Below are 18039 nucleotides of genomic sequence, written 5' to 3'. Positions count from 1 at the left end.
CATTAAGGAGACAATTTTCGTGTCTCCATTGCGTAAACTGCCATTGAACATGTATATAATAAATTTGCATATAAAACAAACGGCAATGTCTTCCAAATGACCCATCTAGGAGTATATATATATATATATATATATATATATATATATTATACGGATAATCAAGACATCATATCAAAAAAAATAGTGTTCAGTACAAATATAATGAAATCTCAACATTAACTCAATTAAAATCTAACTCAACAGTTCCGAGCGTATGTGTATATTATATGCATGCCAATGTATGCTATATACAGTAAACCTCGCATGAGTCGAAGCTCTCGGGACTGACAAAAATGCGTCGACTTAAGTGAAATTCGACTCTCGCGAGAGTCGATTTTTTTCGACTCACATGTACATGTATTATAGTACATTTGCATGCATGTGTGTGTGTGCGTGCGTGTGTGTGTTTGCATTCAAATTTGTCTGTTCTTGAAGATAATGTTCTTATTTTGTTCTAAATTGAACATGGAATTTGTATCAATACTAGTATTAAACGTAGTTCTGAGAATGTCTGCGCTAATGTGGCAATACCAATGTGCATGTGCTATGTCTATGGTGCAACATAGGTAGCCATCTCTGCATGTCAACCTACCCTGAGACAAACACTCTCCCAGGCCCACGGGCTAGCACAAACAAGCTCCGCCCACTTGGCCTGTCACTAAAATATTAAAGCAGCGATTGGTTGACCAAGGAGTTCTGGCTTGACATGGATAAAGTATGGATGTGCTGTGTATATGGATAAAGTGTATGGATCGGTGTGCTGTGTGTATACGTGTATGCGTGTGTATGTATTCGACATGCGTGCAGAGCGGTATACGGTGAGTGTGCATGCTTACCTGCAGCAGGCCAGGGACGGGGTTCTGCGACATGCCGATTTTTTTTTTTCTCCTCTAAATGTAATAAGAATGCCAGACAAATTTTCTTCGGCTCAAGTGATGTAAACTGCGTGTATTTTGTACAAAAGGGACTGAATGTTTTACTTCGACACAGCCGAAATTCGACTCTCGTACTTCGGCTTATCCAAATATTTCTTAGAGAAAATACATAGGGAAAAATCGGGACTTTTTATTTTGCTTCGAGTTAAGTGATTTTCGACTCACTCGACGTCGACTTATCCGAGGTTTACTGTATACTATATATAAATACATTACTTTATGTATACATCCATGTAATATTTGACTTTTGTGACTCCAAAAAAGCATGTAAAGACGCCTATCAAGCATCAATCAAGCATCAATTACAAATGGAGAAAAACATGAAAAAATAAGCTCATAATAATCATAACCAAATATCGAAGCATCTGTTTACTGCAATGGTGAGAATATGATAAATTTGCGGATAATCAAGACATCATATCTAACATAAAAGGTAAGTGGTCAATGCGAAAGTAATAAAATCTTAACATTACCTTTTGTAAATAATGGAAAATATGCATATAATATAGGTCTAGTCTCAGATTCTTAGAGATTCATTTCTTCACTTCTTGTAGAAAGAGAAACTGCTTAACCATCCAAGGTCCTTGTTGAGTCCTGTTTCAAAAGACCTGGTTTGGATGATGAATTTCATTTCAGCCAATTTTCTGGCTTCTCTGTCTTTGAAATTAGTGCCGATGATACAGAATTGCAGATCCCGAATTGAGTGGTTGCCTGAGTTGAAATGTTCGGCAACTGGTAGTGATGACTTGTGCTGAATTGAATTTCTGTGATTGTTGAAACGAAGTCTGAACTTAGTACCTGTTTCCCCGATATACTTCGCGTTAGGGCATTTTGAGCATGAGATGCAGTAAACCACATTTGGGGTGTCACATGTGGCGTGAGGGGTAGAGACAGAGAAGCCAGGAGTTAGATCTACTTTTTCAGAGGTGAGCATATGGGCACAGATTTGGCAACGGCTTTTGCCACATGGGCGGTTAGCTTTCTGTTTTTGTCTCTTTGAGATTGAGCTCTTTACCAATAATTCTCGTAGGTTTTTCGGTTGTTTTTGAGCGTTGATGGGGGGATTCGAGAACGTGGCAGGGAGAGATTTGTCAAGAGATAGGTATTTCCACTCCTTGTTGATTTCGTTAATCAACGCTTTTGTGGAGGGATGATACGTGGTTACAAGAGGTAGCCTGTCAGATGGTTTAGCAGTTTCGCTTTTACTCTTGAGTAACTCTTCACGCTTTTTTGATTTAGCTCTTTCTAGACTGCGGTTTATCATGTGGATAGGATATCCTCTTTGTAAGAAGAAGCCTCCGAGTGTGATCGCTTGTTTGTCAAATTCCTCGTCATCTGAGATGATTCTCCGGTATCTCAGAAACTGACTGTACACGACCGCTTCTTTGCAGTGTTTTGGATGGAAGCTTTCATGGCGAAGATAGGTGTGTTTGTCAGTGGGCTTGTGATACACACTTGTCGAAATCTTGTTTCCGTCAGATATTTTGAGTTTAACATCAAGGAAGGCAATCTCTGACTTTGACTTTGACATAGCGTTGATTAACGAAATCAACAAGGAGTGGAAATACCTATCTCTTGACAAATCTCTCCCTGCCACGTTCTCGAATCCCCCCATCAACGCTCAAAAACAACCGAAAAACCTACGAGAATTATTGGTAAAGAGCTCAATCTCAAAGAGACAAAAACAGAAAGCTAACCGCCCATGTGGCAAAAGCCGTTGCCAAATCTGTGCCCATATGCTCACCTCTGAAAAAGTAGATCTAACTCCTGGCTTCTCTGTCTCTACCCCTCACGCCACATGTGACACCCCAAATGTGGTTTACTGCATCTCATGCTCAAAATGCCCTAACGCGAAGTATATCGGGGAAACAGGTACTAAGTTCAGACTTCGTTTCAACAATCACAGAAATTCAATTCAGCACAAGTCATCACTACCAGTTGCCGAACATTTCAACTCAGGCAACCACTCAATTCGGGATCTGCAATTCTGTATCATCGGCACTAATTTCAAAGACAGAGAAGCCAGAAAATTGGCTGAAATGAAATTCATCATCCAAACCAGGTCTTTTGAAACAGGACTCAACAAGGACCTTGGATGGTTAAGCAGTTTCTCTTTCTACAAGAAGTGAAGAAATGAATCTCTAAGAATCTGAGACTAGACCTATATTATATGCATATTTTCCATTATTTACAAAAGGTAATGTTAAGATTTTATTACTTTCGCATTGACCACTTACCTTTTATGTTAGATATGATGTCTTGATTATCCGCAAATTTATCATATTCTCACCATTGCAGTAAACAGATGCTTCGATATTTGGTTATGATTATTATGAGCTTATTTTTTCATGTTTTTCTCCATTTGTAATTGATGCTTGATTGATGCTTGATAGGCGTCTTTACATGCTTTTTTGGAGTCACAAAAGTCAAATATTACATGGATGTATACATAAAGTAATGTATTTATATATAGTATATATAGCATACATTGGCATGCATATAATATACACATACGCTCGGAACTGTTGAGTTAGATTTTAATTGAGTTAATGTTGAGATTTCATTATATTTGTACTGAACACTATTTTTTTTGATATGATGTCTTGATTATCCGTATAATATATATATATATATATATATATATATATATATACTCCTAGATGGGTCATTTGGAAGACATTGCCGTTTGTTTTATATGCAAATTTATTATATACATGTTCAATGGCAGTTTACGCAATGGAGACACGAAAATTGTCTCCTTAATGACCAGTTGTCTCCCTAATGAAGACACTTCCCCCAATATGTCTCCCTAACGTGCCAACTAGGGATATATATATATATATATATATATACAATTTTTATTTTTACAGTAAACAGATGCTCTAATAACTAGTTGTATTATTAGCTCATTCCTTTTAATTTCTTCTCCATTTGTAATCAATGTTTTATATGCGTCTTTTCTTCGAAGTTTATCTACGAAAAAAATAGAGTCGCTAAAGTCTATTATTACAAGGACGTATATAAAGCTATGTATTTTTATAAAGAGTATATATAGCATAGTATGATTCAAACAAGCACTTGAAACTTTTGTTGAGTCTGAGTTCAGTATTCATTGAGATTTCACTTTCTACCATACCCCCATACGTATCAGCGCTCTCCTTGACAACGCAGCTCCAGGGCAACGCACTACGCGCATGACGCGCATAGCATTGTTGTTATGATTCATGTTTATCATTGTCCATCATTGTCTTTGCACTGACGAAGGTCTGAGGCAGACCGAAAATTTTGTAATAAAATTTTTGTGTAATCGTTGGATCCATGGCGTACTTGAGACTCTTTCTTCTAATAATTACAACATTCGAAGTCCAACACGTGGAAAATTCCAAGATGAACATATATATATATATATATATATATATATATGGTTCCTCCGAAAAGGAGGAACAGTAAGAGGAATAATAATGTCAAAGCTACGCACCGATTTTCTCCTTCCTTTCTCATATCTCATATATATATATATATATATATATATATATATATCATCACAAGCCCCTTTTTACACTTTCACGGATTGCTTCACGGATGACCACGGATCGTCATCCGTGGTGTTCCGGCGTGCAAAATATCGATTTTCCTTTCAATGCCGGTGTGAATACAGTCCCAACTGGTTGTCTACACGGACAAGTACGGAAGCTACAAGGACAAGTACGGTGCCTACACGGACAGACAAGGAATGAACGCGGACCACAGCGGAAACGATACGGAGACATGCTTCCAGAGCTAAGTAATATGTAACAAGCACACCAGAAAATCTACAGCAGATTACATACGCATCTGCTTGTCGACATCATAAAGGCATATCTCTTTGTTGCAAAATCTCATTTTGCGGGAACATAACAACATAAACAAAGCAAAACAAACTAAGACAAATCAACCCCCCCCCCAAAAAAAAAAAAAAACAGCAAGAAGATGTGTGTGGGTCACTTGAGGATTCTCATGCGATATAAACGTACTAGAGGAGTCGATTGGCTGTACTGATGGGTGAAGATGTGAGCAAATTTCATTGACTTTCTGAGCTTGTATTGGCAAAATATACACGAATTTCTCATCCCGGATGGAGCCGATGCTAATACGGACGTTCAGATGTCTTCACGGAGGCAACACGGAGTAGCCGGTGCCTACAAGGAAGGAATACGGATGCAACACGGAGTAGACGGTGCCGACAAGGAAGAGTTTGTATTGATTTCCATCCGTGATGTCCGAGATGAAAAATTAAGCAAGCTAATTTTTTTTTTTTCGGCGGACATGCCGGATTATCAAGGATAATGTCGGATGACTTCACGAAGTCAACACGGTCATGCCGGAAATAGTACGGATGATCCCGGACTGACGATCCGTGGTCATCGGTGATGCAATCCGTGAAAGTGTAAAAGGGGCTTATAGCGACCAATTCTTCGCACTCGGCCGTGAAAAAAATAGTTCCGTGTGTGTGTGTGTGTGTGTGTGTGTATGTGCGTGTGTGTGTATGTGTGTGTGTGGTTTATTTTGTATGTGTGTGTGTGTGTTCCCGAAGACATCATCTCCCGAAACATAATGGCAAGTGAAAACATTTGCATAATTTTCCTTTGGTGCTAGTTTCTGGTTGCGGAAAGTGGGCGAAAAAAAATCCGCCTTTACAGTTAAGTTAAAAGGCGAACGCAGATGACATTCTATGGTATGTTGACAACATGAAATCAATTTTTTCTTTGTTTTGTTTCTTTTTCTAAGAATAACAAACAATAAGAACAGTTAACAGGGATCGACAAAAGCGGGATGGACAGCTGAAGCAAGTTCTTCAGTCGAATTCCCGTTCGAAAACTGGACGGAATCTCTCCTCCCGCTCTAAAATTTTACAGGACGACATAAATTTTAACAATTTTATTATTATATTGCAACCATGACGAAGGCCGACGACCAGTTGAAGTAAATGCCGCAACAAAGTAAAAAGGTAAACCTGGTATTGAAATACACAGATTTGATTCAATGATGTGTCAAAGAACACAGAAATCAATGTATTCTATGCAGCTACAAAAATGACAGAAGTCAACGGAATTTAACAAAGAAAGACAACCAGCTGACATAAGTATAAGAATGTTAGTCTAGTTCCCGTTTGGAAGTCGGACAAAATCTCTCCACCTGAAGCTTAGCAATTAATTCGATAACAGTCAAGTTTCCTTACAAGTCGTCGTAGCTACCATCAACCATCTTAATGACCAATTCTTCGCACTTGGCCGTGAAAGAGAGTTTCGTATTTTACCGAAACCAAGACATCATCTCCTGAAACATAATGGCAAGTGAAAACATTCGCATAATTTTCTTTTTGCGCTAGTTTCTGGTTGCGCAAAGTGGGTGAAAAAAAATCCGCCTTTACAGTAAGGTTAAAAGGCGAATGCAGCTGACATTTTCGGTATGTTGACAACATGAAATCAATATCCCTTTTTTAGCATAACAAACAATGAGAACAGTCAGCAGGGATTGACAGCTGAAACAAGTTCTGCAGTCGAATTCCCGTTTGAACGCTGGACAGAATCTCTCCGCCCGCTCTAAAATTTTACAAGACGACATAAATGTTAACAATGATTACAACCACGCGAAGGCCGACGACCAGTTGAAGCAAATGCCGCAACAGAATAAATAGGTAAACACGTTGTTAAAATACAAATATTTGATTCAATGTTGTGTCAAATAACAAAAAAAAAATCAATGTATTCTACAGCAAAAAATATGACAGAAGTTGTCGGAGTTTGACAACGAACGGCGACCATCAAATAAGTTTTGCAACGATGGTCAAGTTTTCGTTTGTAAACCGGACAAAATCTCTCCGCCGTGTTTCCTACGCGTAAAGACAAGATAATACAAATTCAATGTCTATCGACTGCGGTCAAGTCTCCTTTCACATCGCCGTAACTACCATTTGCACAAAAGACGGAAAGTCAGCCTGTTATTCACAATTATCTATAGCAGCGAGAATACTTTTTTTTTTTTCTCGTGAAAACACAAAACTTCCCATTCATTATCGTACTCGGCATTGCGAATCATATCACCCAGCGGATTAGCTGTAGCCACGCGTTTTGGACGTTGCTCGACGATGGAACAGAGACGGAATTTCGGTGGTACAGTAATGGTAATTCGTCGGGACGATATGCGACGTTTTAGATCACACGGATGACGGGCTTTATGCTGTGACAAGTAAAGCTGAACAAAACATAAACTTGAACACAAACGGCATTGAAACGAAGCCATATAGTCAGAACGTCTCCCGACGGTTGAACAATGATTCGTCGGGAACGATATGCGACGTTTTTAACAAAAGAAACGCAAGGCACAATAGAAGCCGAACTTTGAAAATAGCTAGTAAGTCGGGACGAAGAGCGACGATTAGTGAAAGGGAATCCTTTCTCTATCGTCGCTTATCGTCGGGACGAATAAAAAAGGTATGAATAGAAAGTATGTGTATTCATATGCACGGTTGCTTATTCATATGCACGTGACGCCTGTTCATATGCAAATCATCAAACATGCACAATGCGACATCGTCGCGACGAAGATATCTCTCTATCAGGTTTTTCTGTGGTGCCTAAGCAAGATGTCACACAGGGTGAATAGGGCCACAAATTTCATCAAATATACAAAATAGATATTACATATTAATGTAATCTTACTAAACAAAACAAATAAAAAAGGTGTACAACAAAACATATCCATGAGTATAATGTTTCAAAAACCTTGTTCCAATCATGAAAACTGTGTAAATGATGGGTTATTTAATGAAAGCTTCAATGGATTTATTGCTGGATATCATTTACTCTACCAGCAAACTTAGCCATGCCTAAACCAAGTCCAGTCCTCGACAGAAACATGATGTCTTTTTCTAAAGCTAAGTGCAATGGCTGTAATGTGAAACAACTGGCAGACTGATGATACACTGGGACTTGTGTGTTTTGTGCAGACTTTACACTCCCACATGCAGAATGGATTAAAATAGAACTTAAGGACTCATTTCTCACTGTAGGGCGGCAGACAATTGTTTTTTTTTTTGTTTTTCCTAATGGCTAATGAAAAATGATATCATTTACACTTACACTGTCTGCATAATTAATACAATTTGTTTTAAAAGTTTATTAAAACAACGTTTGCCATTAAAACTGATATTAACACTTTCTGCTACATTTGAACACAGGACACCCAGGTACATCTAGTCAGCTTAGTCTGAGCTTGTTAACCTGTTAAGTCTAGCCCCAAGTATACTCGGACAGATGTCTATGGAAAATGCATGTAGTAGCACAATCAGCCTGTCCTTGATGGGTAAATGACTGTAGGATGTGTGCAAGATGTAGTGTGATGTGAAGACCCATGTATAAACTTTGTGCAGTTGCTGGATGACTGTTTCTGACCTCTTCTTACTGCAACAGTTGCTTAATTGGGACAAATGTCTCATTCCTATAATGTCAATTTTGATTAAGCAGTGGCCATTGTATTTATTTAAGTTCCCTTAGCCTCAAATCCTCCACTCTGGTTGAACTAGGCAATTTGAGCTTCTTCTCACTGAAGAATGGGCTCCTCATCATTAAGATCTGTAATGCAGAACAGTGTATGATTTTAATCAATTGCACATGGATGGAAATTTTGGCTCTCTAAATAACATTTATGCACATTATCTCAATTGCCTAGATGTGTTCTGCTTTGTCTTAAGTCTTATCAAGATCTCACTGTGACATCTTATGTCACATGTGATGCCAACATTTATGGCAATCTGCAGTTAAACAGGCCTTTTCTTTCTTGTTTCCTTTGAAAAATGAACACTACCTCTAACTGATCATTTGTGGTCATGTTCAGTATTCAGCATGTTTATTTAGTATGTTTACTCAGTTAAATGTATTATAATGGCAGTGTTTCTTCATAAATGTTTGAAAATAAAGGAACTGAAATGGAAAAGATTTAATTCCCGGACTCGAGGGCTGAATGAGCGGCAGCATTATATCATGCCTATGAAGTTCAAAGGAGTAACACATCTCAAGAAGTTTAGGCTTAAATGTGAAAAATATCACGAAGCACTTTGTCTTTTCAAATGGACATGAATAACTGCGTCTAATTTGTCTAGTCAATTGTGCATGTAACTAAGATAAACATCAGGGATTAATGTACACTTTTCACATCAGATTTTCAAATGATTTAACTTTTAATTTCACCAAGTGAAAAGAATAAAGGCATTCATGAACTCTTTAACATTATAAATTGTATGGGCATTACTTGTAGGGTAGTGAAACACTCACATACCTTATGATAAAAACGAAACCATGCTCTGCCCATCCAACAAAGGCACAAAAAACATGGAAATCATATTTCCTATTGACCTTTGATCTATGTTCAGCATGAGATGACTGGCAACCACATATCCAACATGCCAAATGAGCTCACTTGCATGTGCAGTATTTCTATGGGCAATCAAGACTTTGTTCCCTACCAGGTGGTTCTTTGTATGACTCGAAATGTTCTGAAAATGGGTGTTTTTTCGTCTAGTTATCTTGGCTAGGGATCAGCTGTGGGGGAAGTTTCAAATCAGTATTGAGCATTGATGACAAAATTTATAATTGAGGGTTAATCAACAACCATGTACAAGAACAGAAATGGCTAATTTCCTGCATACAGCCTCACCCATACCATAGACTGAAAATCTTGTACAGTCTCGTAATATTTGTGGAGCCTGTTCAATTATTGCTAATGAAATCCTTGTTTTAGTGCTTTGCTACCTGCAATGTATCTTTAAATCAAATAGTGATCGCCTCTTCCTCAAACCTGTCTACTCATGAGCCACTACGTCAATACACACGTCCCAATTATTCTTGTTCTTGTTGGCTGTGCATTACATGGATTTACTCTGTCTCACCAAAATACCTCAGGTCTCTTTTTAGTCTTCCCTGTAATCTCTTTTTCTCAAGTTCACACCTCAAGGATTTCATGAATCACACACATGGGGTAAAATGCACTCATGCTTTTATGGACATGATCCTAAAGTAGTTAAACAACCTCACTATAATGCCCAACAACTCTTCATGGATTATTTCAGTTCTGCTTGTATTACATCAAATCTACAATCTTAAAATCACTCCATTGCCTATACATTGTATGGGACAATATTACATTAATATTACAATATTACATTATGTCTACCAATTAAGGCTATGTTTTACACCATGTCCCAATGGTAGTCCTGTTTGGCTCAAACTTAGTGTGCTGTGGGATTTTGGCCATTTTTCCCACTATTTAAAGTTTGCAACAAAAATATGGCCTAGCATGAAAGGCAACCGTGGCCTGTTACTTTTGGTCATCCTGTCCCTCCTATACTTTTTGTCAGTGCAATCCCGTTTTATCACAGTGACATTGAAACATGAATGCCATGGCCACCAGGAACATAGCATAAACAATCTTCATCACATAAATAATATATCTTCTCATATATTTAAAACAAAAGAAAACTACGAAAAACCTTGAATTTTGTTTACAACCTTTTTTCAAGACCTTATTCTGTGGAACTCAAGTGTACTATTTTGTACCACTAATTTTACTCTCTCAGGTCAACTTACGGTGTACAATTGTCATAAAGCTCAGCTAATGTATGACAAAATGAAACCACTGGTATACAATTTGAAGACTACTCAGCCAGGAAACTCTATGCATGAAGGCATATCGGTATATTCAACAATAGCTCAAGATGATGAGGTCAGCCTAGCCTTTACTTTATGACCTGCGAGTATCAGATGCGACTGATTGACAAATTGCCCTACATTGATGTAATTAAGCACTGAATTGATCAGTGTTTTACTAGTAGCCATGATAAAAGAAATCATGGGCATACATCCTTGATCAGTTGCAATGAAAACATCTCGACGGAAGAATTTCCTGAATTTGGAGTATCAGATGTGTGTATATCCTCACAAAAAGATCACTTGAAACACAATTTGACATTCAAAAACTTTTCTGCAAGTTAGTGTAAAATGTAAGGCCCATCTATCAAACATTGTACAGCACACACCAATGACTCAGTTGCTGACCTATCATTATTAAGACAGTTGTTTCAAACAGGATTAAAGATTTTCCTACTGAGCTTCTTTCTCACATCAGCTTGTCCTTTGTTTTATTTCATCACTCTTCTCAGATGTATCGATGTCATATTCTACTGTATCCGCAGGACTGCAGCAAATCACAAATCCAGTAAAATTTCAGAGTAATTACAAATTTCTTTCTATTGTACCAAACCACATTATGTGCAGCAAAGGAACATTAAAATTGCTATATTTTGTGTGGAGACCAAAAGATAGAAGGGAAGACCCATAGGGCATTCTTACAAACAATCTCGACAAGATGAACCAAGGCTACTCCATCTTGCATATCTCTCCGGAGGTCCTCCACCATCTGACATCCTGGCCTCTTCTTCAGCTGGGAGTTCACCCATGCCACATATGCTTGCAGTTGTTGCTGCAGCATAAAACAGAAAGAGATGAATCAAGTTAGTATGAAGGCTTCCACACATTCTGAAATTCTAAGGACATAGAGATATTTTGATAGAAATTACAAAGATAAAAAACAGGAGAACAAATAGAAAAGTTGCCAGCCTATACTTCATTCCCTTACATGACCCAGTAAAATGGTCTTTGTATTGTAGTTCCTTTATTCTGTTAGGCAGTGAGGTAGATTTCAGTCTCAGGAAAAAAAAAGTCAAACTTTAAGAGCTGCTTGTGAGTACATTGTCAGAACAGAGAAAATAGCTTCCCACTGTCACAATGGTTAATAGCTTCCCAATGTCACAGTTTATTATTCCAAAGGTTCGTTAATCTGAAAATGAAATAGGTTTGTTATTCCGGAGGTTCATTAATACGAAAATGAAATAAGGTCCGTTATTCCCAAGGCTTGTTAATCCGAAAATGAAATAGGCTCATTATTCTGAAGCTTTGTTACAGACACTATATTATTTTCGGATAAAATGAACCCTCAAAATAATGAACCCTATTTCATTTTCGGATTAACGAACCTTCGGAATAGTGAATCTTATTTCATTTTCAGATTCACAAACGAGCCTTCAGAATAGCGAACTCCATTTCATTTTCGGATTAACGAGCCTTTGGAAAAGCGAACTCTGTTTCATTTTCGGATTAACGAACCTTTGGAATAACGAACCTTCGGATAAACGCCAAAAATGTTCGGATTAACGAACACTTTTTCATTTTCGGATTAACGAACCTCTAGGTATAGGGAATTTGTGTGTTTCGGATTAACGAACCTTCGGAATAACGAACAGTACCCATCACAATTACATAAGAAAAAGACATTTTTCATTCAAAACAAGTATAGCTAAGATGTACTTCAGAAAATTCCTCAAGAGGGATAATATTCTGAGAAATGTACTATTACAATAGCAACATTTTTCATCTCATGATATAGGATTTCAAATAATGCATGTTTTTCCCATCCCACTTCCCTAGACAATATGATTTAAGTATGTATGCTGTTGTGTTCTGTTTATATGTTGCAGGGTCACATTACAGAAAATATATTGACTTTGCACAAGGTATTATTTAGCACAGACAAAAGCCAACTGGCTGCTGCAATACATTTCCTATTTTCAGTTAATCTTCAAATTATCAAAGTAACATGGTTGGATGAAAAAAGCAAACATAACTGTCTTGTTGTACTAGTCATAAAAGCCATACTTATGGCTTTGGAATCATAACAATGACAAAAAAAAAAAATACAGAATGATATAGGGAAACAGTAAAACAAAGTTCACAATTGTGACCTCGATCTATGAATGAAATTGATTTTTTCAAATCAATGTAAGAGTCATGTATTTTGTACAAAACTGATAGATAAATGAATTATGAAATGTCCCGATGAGGATTTTCCCCTTCTTGGGCATGAACACAAATGAAAGACTGGTCCAAGTCCAGCATTGTGGAAGTCAATTAAATTGGTCCTTTGATGTGCCCCCAAATACAATCCAATCAGATTTAAAAATGACATTGAAAAGGTCAGATCTGATATCTCTGTACAAAAAAAAAAGAAAAAAAGAGCAGAGATAAACTCTCAAGATTAATGCAAATATTAATTAAATCATAACCAGTGCCAACAGATTACAAGACATTACAGTCACATACAGTCAAAAATTAGAATGCAAGAGTTAACTTGCCCATTATGCCCTTTCACTAACAAAACATACAAATACACGAAAACAAGTGTAAATATTACCTAGTGAGAAAAAAAAATATGATAGCAAAGCAAGCTATTCATCACCTTTGACACAATCCAGGAATTTAACTTGACAAGTCTCCAGATATCGATGTCTGGCATCCTGGTATGCAGGTAACCATAGCAACTTTGAATCCTCAAAAATTAGCATTCAGTCCTTGATATATGATTACTGTATTTATTTTGAAGTGTGCAAATATTGAAATATGGCTGTTCTCTGTTTTAAAGATAAAATCCCATTTGTTTGAATCCATTTAAGAGTTACAGATCCAATATTGAAACCATCATACCATCTCATTTATGGCAACATCTACAACCAATTGTAAAAAACTGATATCACCTTCCAAGATGCATAATACATATTAAGCATTGTTTGGTTTTCAATGAAATTAAGTTTGATGTTAAAATTGTTTCAACAAAAGGTGAGTCTTCAGCAATAATATTTGATAAGAGCAGTTCACAAAAACAGCTGAACAGAAATTAACAGGAAAGATCTGAAAATGTCACATATTATGTATCCACTTCAAGCTGTTGATGGTGGTTGTGTCAGGCATGCCGCAGCCCTAGCTGTCAATCAGTGTGATGCACGAATCATTCTCAGCCACCTTGTAAGGAGGAAAACTCATCCAACAATATCATGGACACTGCTGATTGAAAGCAAAGACAACAGTTATCTCCTGAAAAGTCACAAATGGGTTGATTTTGGCCATCAAATGTAGGCAGCTTATCACTTGGATTGGCAGCAGTGGGTCTCTGTGCAACATGAATGATAAACTCAAAGACTGTTGATGTTTGTTATCATAAAATGTTGATTCCAAGCTCCAGCAATGGCTGCTGCATGAAAGAAACAACTCGTAGCCAAGCACACGATGCTTTCACAATAATATTCATGCAGAATTTCATATATCAGTCCCAGTCATACCTGCCATTCATGAGACATGAGTCTATTTGTTGAATTGCAGTGTTATTTGACTTTGAGACTCACAGAAGTCCTACTTCACCAATGCCTTGCTGCATCCATAGGTGATGACGGGAAGTTCTCTCAGTTCAAGAGAATTTTCTCTTTTGTGCCGACTTCACAGAGACATGTGCTAAATGCTCCACCGGTAGTAGAATGTAATCAAACAGCATTCATAAGAAGTTATGCACACAACCTGCACTCCAAGACAGCACTCTCCTTTCATTTTCAACTGAGGAACAAAATGCACACAAATGCCTGGCCACCATCCAATGGTAAGTGTGAAGAAAAAAACATGCCTTGATCTCTAGAACAAAAGACAAGACAATGTTACAATAATCTCAGGTCAGTAAAGTACAAGATATATTACAAATATATTGATCCACTGCAACTGTCTACACTCCTGGACGGTTATTCCTGTCATGCCTTTTGATGCACAGTGCACACTATCAAGAGTTACTCAGCAGCGCACTAGCCAGGCATGCCTAGTCTACACCGTACACAAAACAGACCCATACAGCTCCATTCATCAGCTAATGAAATCACCAATATGATCTTGGTCAGCTTGCAGTCGAATAACTAAAGAGATTAGACCAATTTACCAAATACCTTGCTCTTAACTGCAGAGGTTCAAGTGCATCACAATCAGGCAAACAATGAAATCACACACAATATGATGCCCTGGAGCAGTAAAAGCATAGAAGAGTTGTTAATGCCTCCTGTCGCATGTTACCGGCCATTCTCACCACCATATTTCAGCTAATGACATTTGGTATCAGAATATGTCTAATTTGATGATCAAATCATCAACTCCGTTACGTTGACTGGACAACGCAAGTTTTCTCTGGAGTAGCTTGTATGTCTGTTTGAGTCACCTGGAGACATTGAGATAGAAGAGGCTTTGTGAAGGAGACTTACAGGCTCCTTCAGTCACAGGGTCACTTTATATGTTCAGTTTCACTTTAATTGGATGTTAATCTCATCTCGTGCTTGACATGGGTCATAATTCTAGGCATCAGTGAGCCATATAAATACATCTCGTACATGCTTGTCTCATGATCTTTACATTAAAAAAAAAAGGGCTACTGATACTAGCTGACAATGAAGTGCAGTATTATCTATCACCTTGTTGAACAGTCTACAAAGACTGAGAAAAATGACTGCCAGCAAATTATCATAGAAACATGGGGTGTAATTTCTATTATGCATGTCTACTGAGAATAATACTGGGTCAAGTTGGGAAGAAAGGTTCTTTCAAACCCATGGCATACTGAGGTGACATTTTGATGAGGTCTACCTCAGTTCTCACGGCAGGATCCCAACTGTTCAATCTCAGAGGCTATTTGATACCTTGGTGATCCCCCTCAGACTTCACAAATATTGTTTTAAGTGTCTGTGGCTGGGATTAATACTTACATGTATGTTTGAAATGTGTAAAAATATACACTATGTTAGTACATCCTAGTGTGCCTGAAAGAATGACACCAATGCATGCGAGGTGTGTAAGTAATACATGGGCCTTGCATGTGCTTATTTATCTATTTATTCATTCCATTTTCTTTCAACAGGGTAGCTTACATGGAACTGCTCTTCAAAGGAGCCTTGCAACACATACAAAATACAATTTTAGTAAAAAAAAACACACAAATTTACAGACATGGTAACAAAGAGAAAACACAAACACAAAATTGTAATGAAGAAACTGTACAAGAGTTCTAGTTTCAGTTTTACACAGAGCCATTGAAGAGAAACAAAACAAAAACAAACAACCAAGTCTGGGAAAGATCAAGACACATTCATCTCCACACCAGTACATGTTTTGTCAATCTTCCAGGCACAAGATACATGACACAGGGCATTCACAGTGCAGCCAAATACGGAACATGTAAGTCATGAGATTCTGAAGAACTTTCAGGGAGATTGTGTGCTTTACATTCATATTAATTAGGCAAAAATGATTTCAAAATCAGGAAGATTTTTATATTCCCTTGTCAGGACATTCTGAAGGTCGTTTTCTTTTCCTAAGGGAGCCTGCTTAAGAGACAGAAAGACTTGGCAGGTCTACTTATGTACATTCATAATCCTGTCAATAATACACTGGAGGAATTAGTGGACACTGACATTGTAAGCCATCACTCTAATTTTTTTTTTAACCTAGTCAGCTGGGTAAGATGAACTTCACATAATTTTAATTCCGCAGATTCAGGACATTGGTAACTGGAGTATATGCATGAAAAATAATTGCCTGCTTTTATTTTTGTGCTAGCTTCTAGTTGTGCAAAATCCACAAATATTTCCTCTTTTACAATACCTGATTTCTTTTTTTTTTTCTCAGCAAGGAGTGACAGTCTTTCTGAGAATGGTCTCCCTCATTTATATCTATCACTCTATGTGTTCTGAGCTGATGTGCATACAGAGTAGGCGTAACTGTATATCCCTTTATTCTGTCTCTTTCACAAACCCGGTCTAATTCTAGAGACTATCAACAGAAGGTCTTGGTCACACAAGAATACATGTATTTGCAAATACATGGGAGAACACCTTAGAGCAATTCAAAGGGGAAAAAAGTTGGGCTACAAAAGGATTGGAAGTTTGAAAAGAGTTAACAGCCCTGTGAGGGGTACCTCTTACCCCCCTGATAGCTTAGAGAGAGGGTGGGAATAATACCAAATCTCTGCCCCATTAAGCTCTACCATTGATCAGGAAATAGTTCCCCACTTTAACTGCTCTTAACAAAGATTTATTTACCATTGCCGGAATATTTGTTGGGACAAAGCGTTATCGCGGTCAATTCTGAACCATGAAGTTCAAGGCATACATTCTTTGAGGTATTTTACTTGCACTAATGTGTTTTTACTGGGTCACACCTGCTTGGAGAAAATATATAGTGCAGATATAACTGCATATATATAACTGCATATTTACTATAAACCTGACTGACGCTTCTTGTTTCAAACCAGTTTCCAGTAGATTGGTACAGGGAAATCCACAGAGGCAGAGAAAGACCACAAATCAGTGACATTTCAATCAAACAAGTAAAAATGGTTAGCTTTTGGACTGTCAAGATGTCATCCCATGTGAACTCTTTGAGGTGACATGCAAAACTTGATTTGGTCTACATCCTTGGTAGTCAGTATCACAGCATTCAATGGACAAAACACACAAAGACATACAATACCAAACAATTTGATAATCATCCTAAATAGACAATTTTGGGTATATGGCTTACATAGTTTACTTGAGTATAAGAGTCAATCAGGCAACTACAAAAATGTGTTCATGAGGTTTTTTCCTCAGAAATAAGAGAAATGGAAATAATGTTTTTAATCTGTATGACAAATATTGTACAGAGTTAGAGGTCAAATTGTGTGTGCGCTGCATCATCTGTACTACACAGGAATTTAATAAATTATATCTCTGATTATATGAAACACAACTCAGCATACCAAACAATTCAAAAAGCACTTAAACAACAAAAGTGGACACTCACATTTTCATTGTAAGGCAAACATTTTTCATTTTAAGACTATGTTCCTAAGATTAAAATGACCACATTTTTTTTTCATCTACCTGTACATATGAGAAATTTCTCCAGAAAGGTTTATACTATGACAACGAAGAACAGATGTACATTTGTATATACAGCATTCATATAAATTTACTGGACTCCATCTATACATAATGTGCAAGTACTTGGCATGTGTCAGCAGTAACCTCAGCAGAGTTTATTCAAACTACTAGTACTAGTCAAAGAAAGATGAAACTTCTTTTACTTGACAAGATGAACATAATAATATCATGAACTGCTGTCATTTGACATATTCA

At 37.4% G+C, this 18039-nt stretch overlaps 1 protein-coding gene across 4 annotated transcripts in view; it reads right to left on the bottom strand.

Annotated features, from left to right (window-relative positions):
- The window catches only part of LOC140229440 (dixin-like), a 236782-nt gene that overhangs the window by 45474 nt on the left and 173269 nt on the right, over nucleotides 1–18039 (bottom strand). For all 4 annotated transcript variants that reach the window (XM_072309692.1, XM_072309691.1, XM_072309693.1 and 1 more), the window contains exon 3: nucleotides 11360–11489. In XM_072309692.1, the coding sequence (XP_072165793.1) occupies nucleotides 11360–11489 (130 nt within the window). The remainder of the gene's footprint in view (nucleotides 1–11359; nucleotides 11490–18039) is intronic.

This window comes from Diadema setosum, chromosome 6 (genome assembly GCF_964275005.1).
Source record: "Diadema setosum chromosome 6, eeDiaSeto1, whole genome shotgun sequence".
Lineage (NCBI taxonomy): Eukaryota > Metazoa > Echinodermata > Echinoidea > Diadematoida > Diadematidae > Diadema > Diadema setosum.
Note: the sequence above shows the minus strand (reverse complement) of the source record. Positions and strands in the feature narration are given on the sequence as shown.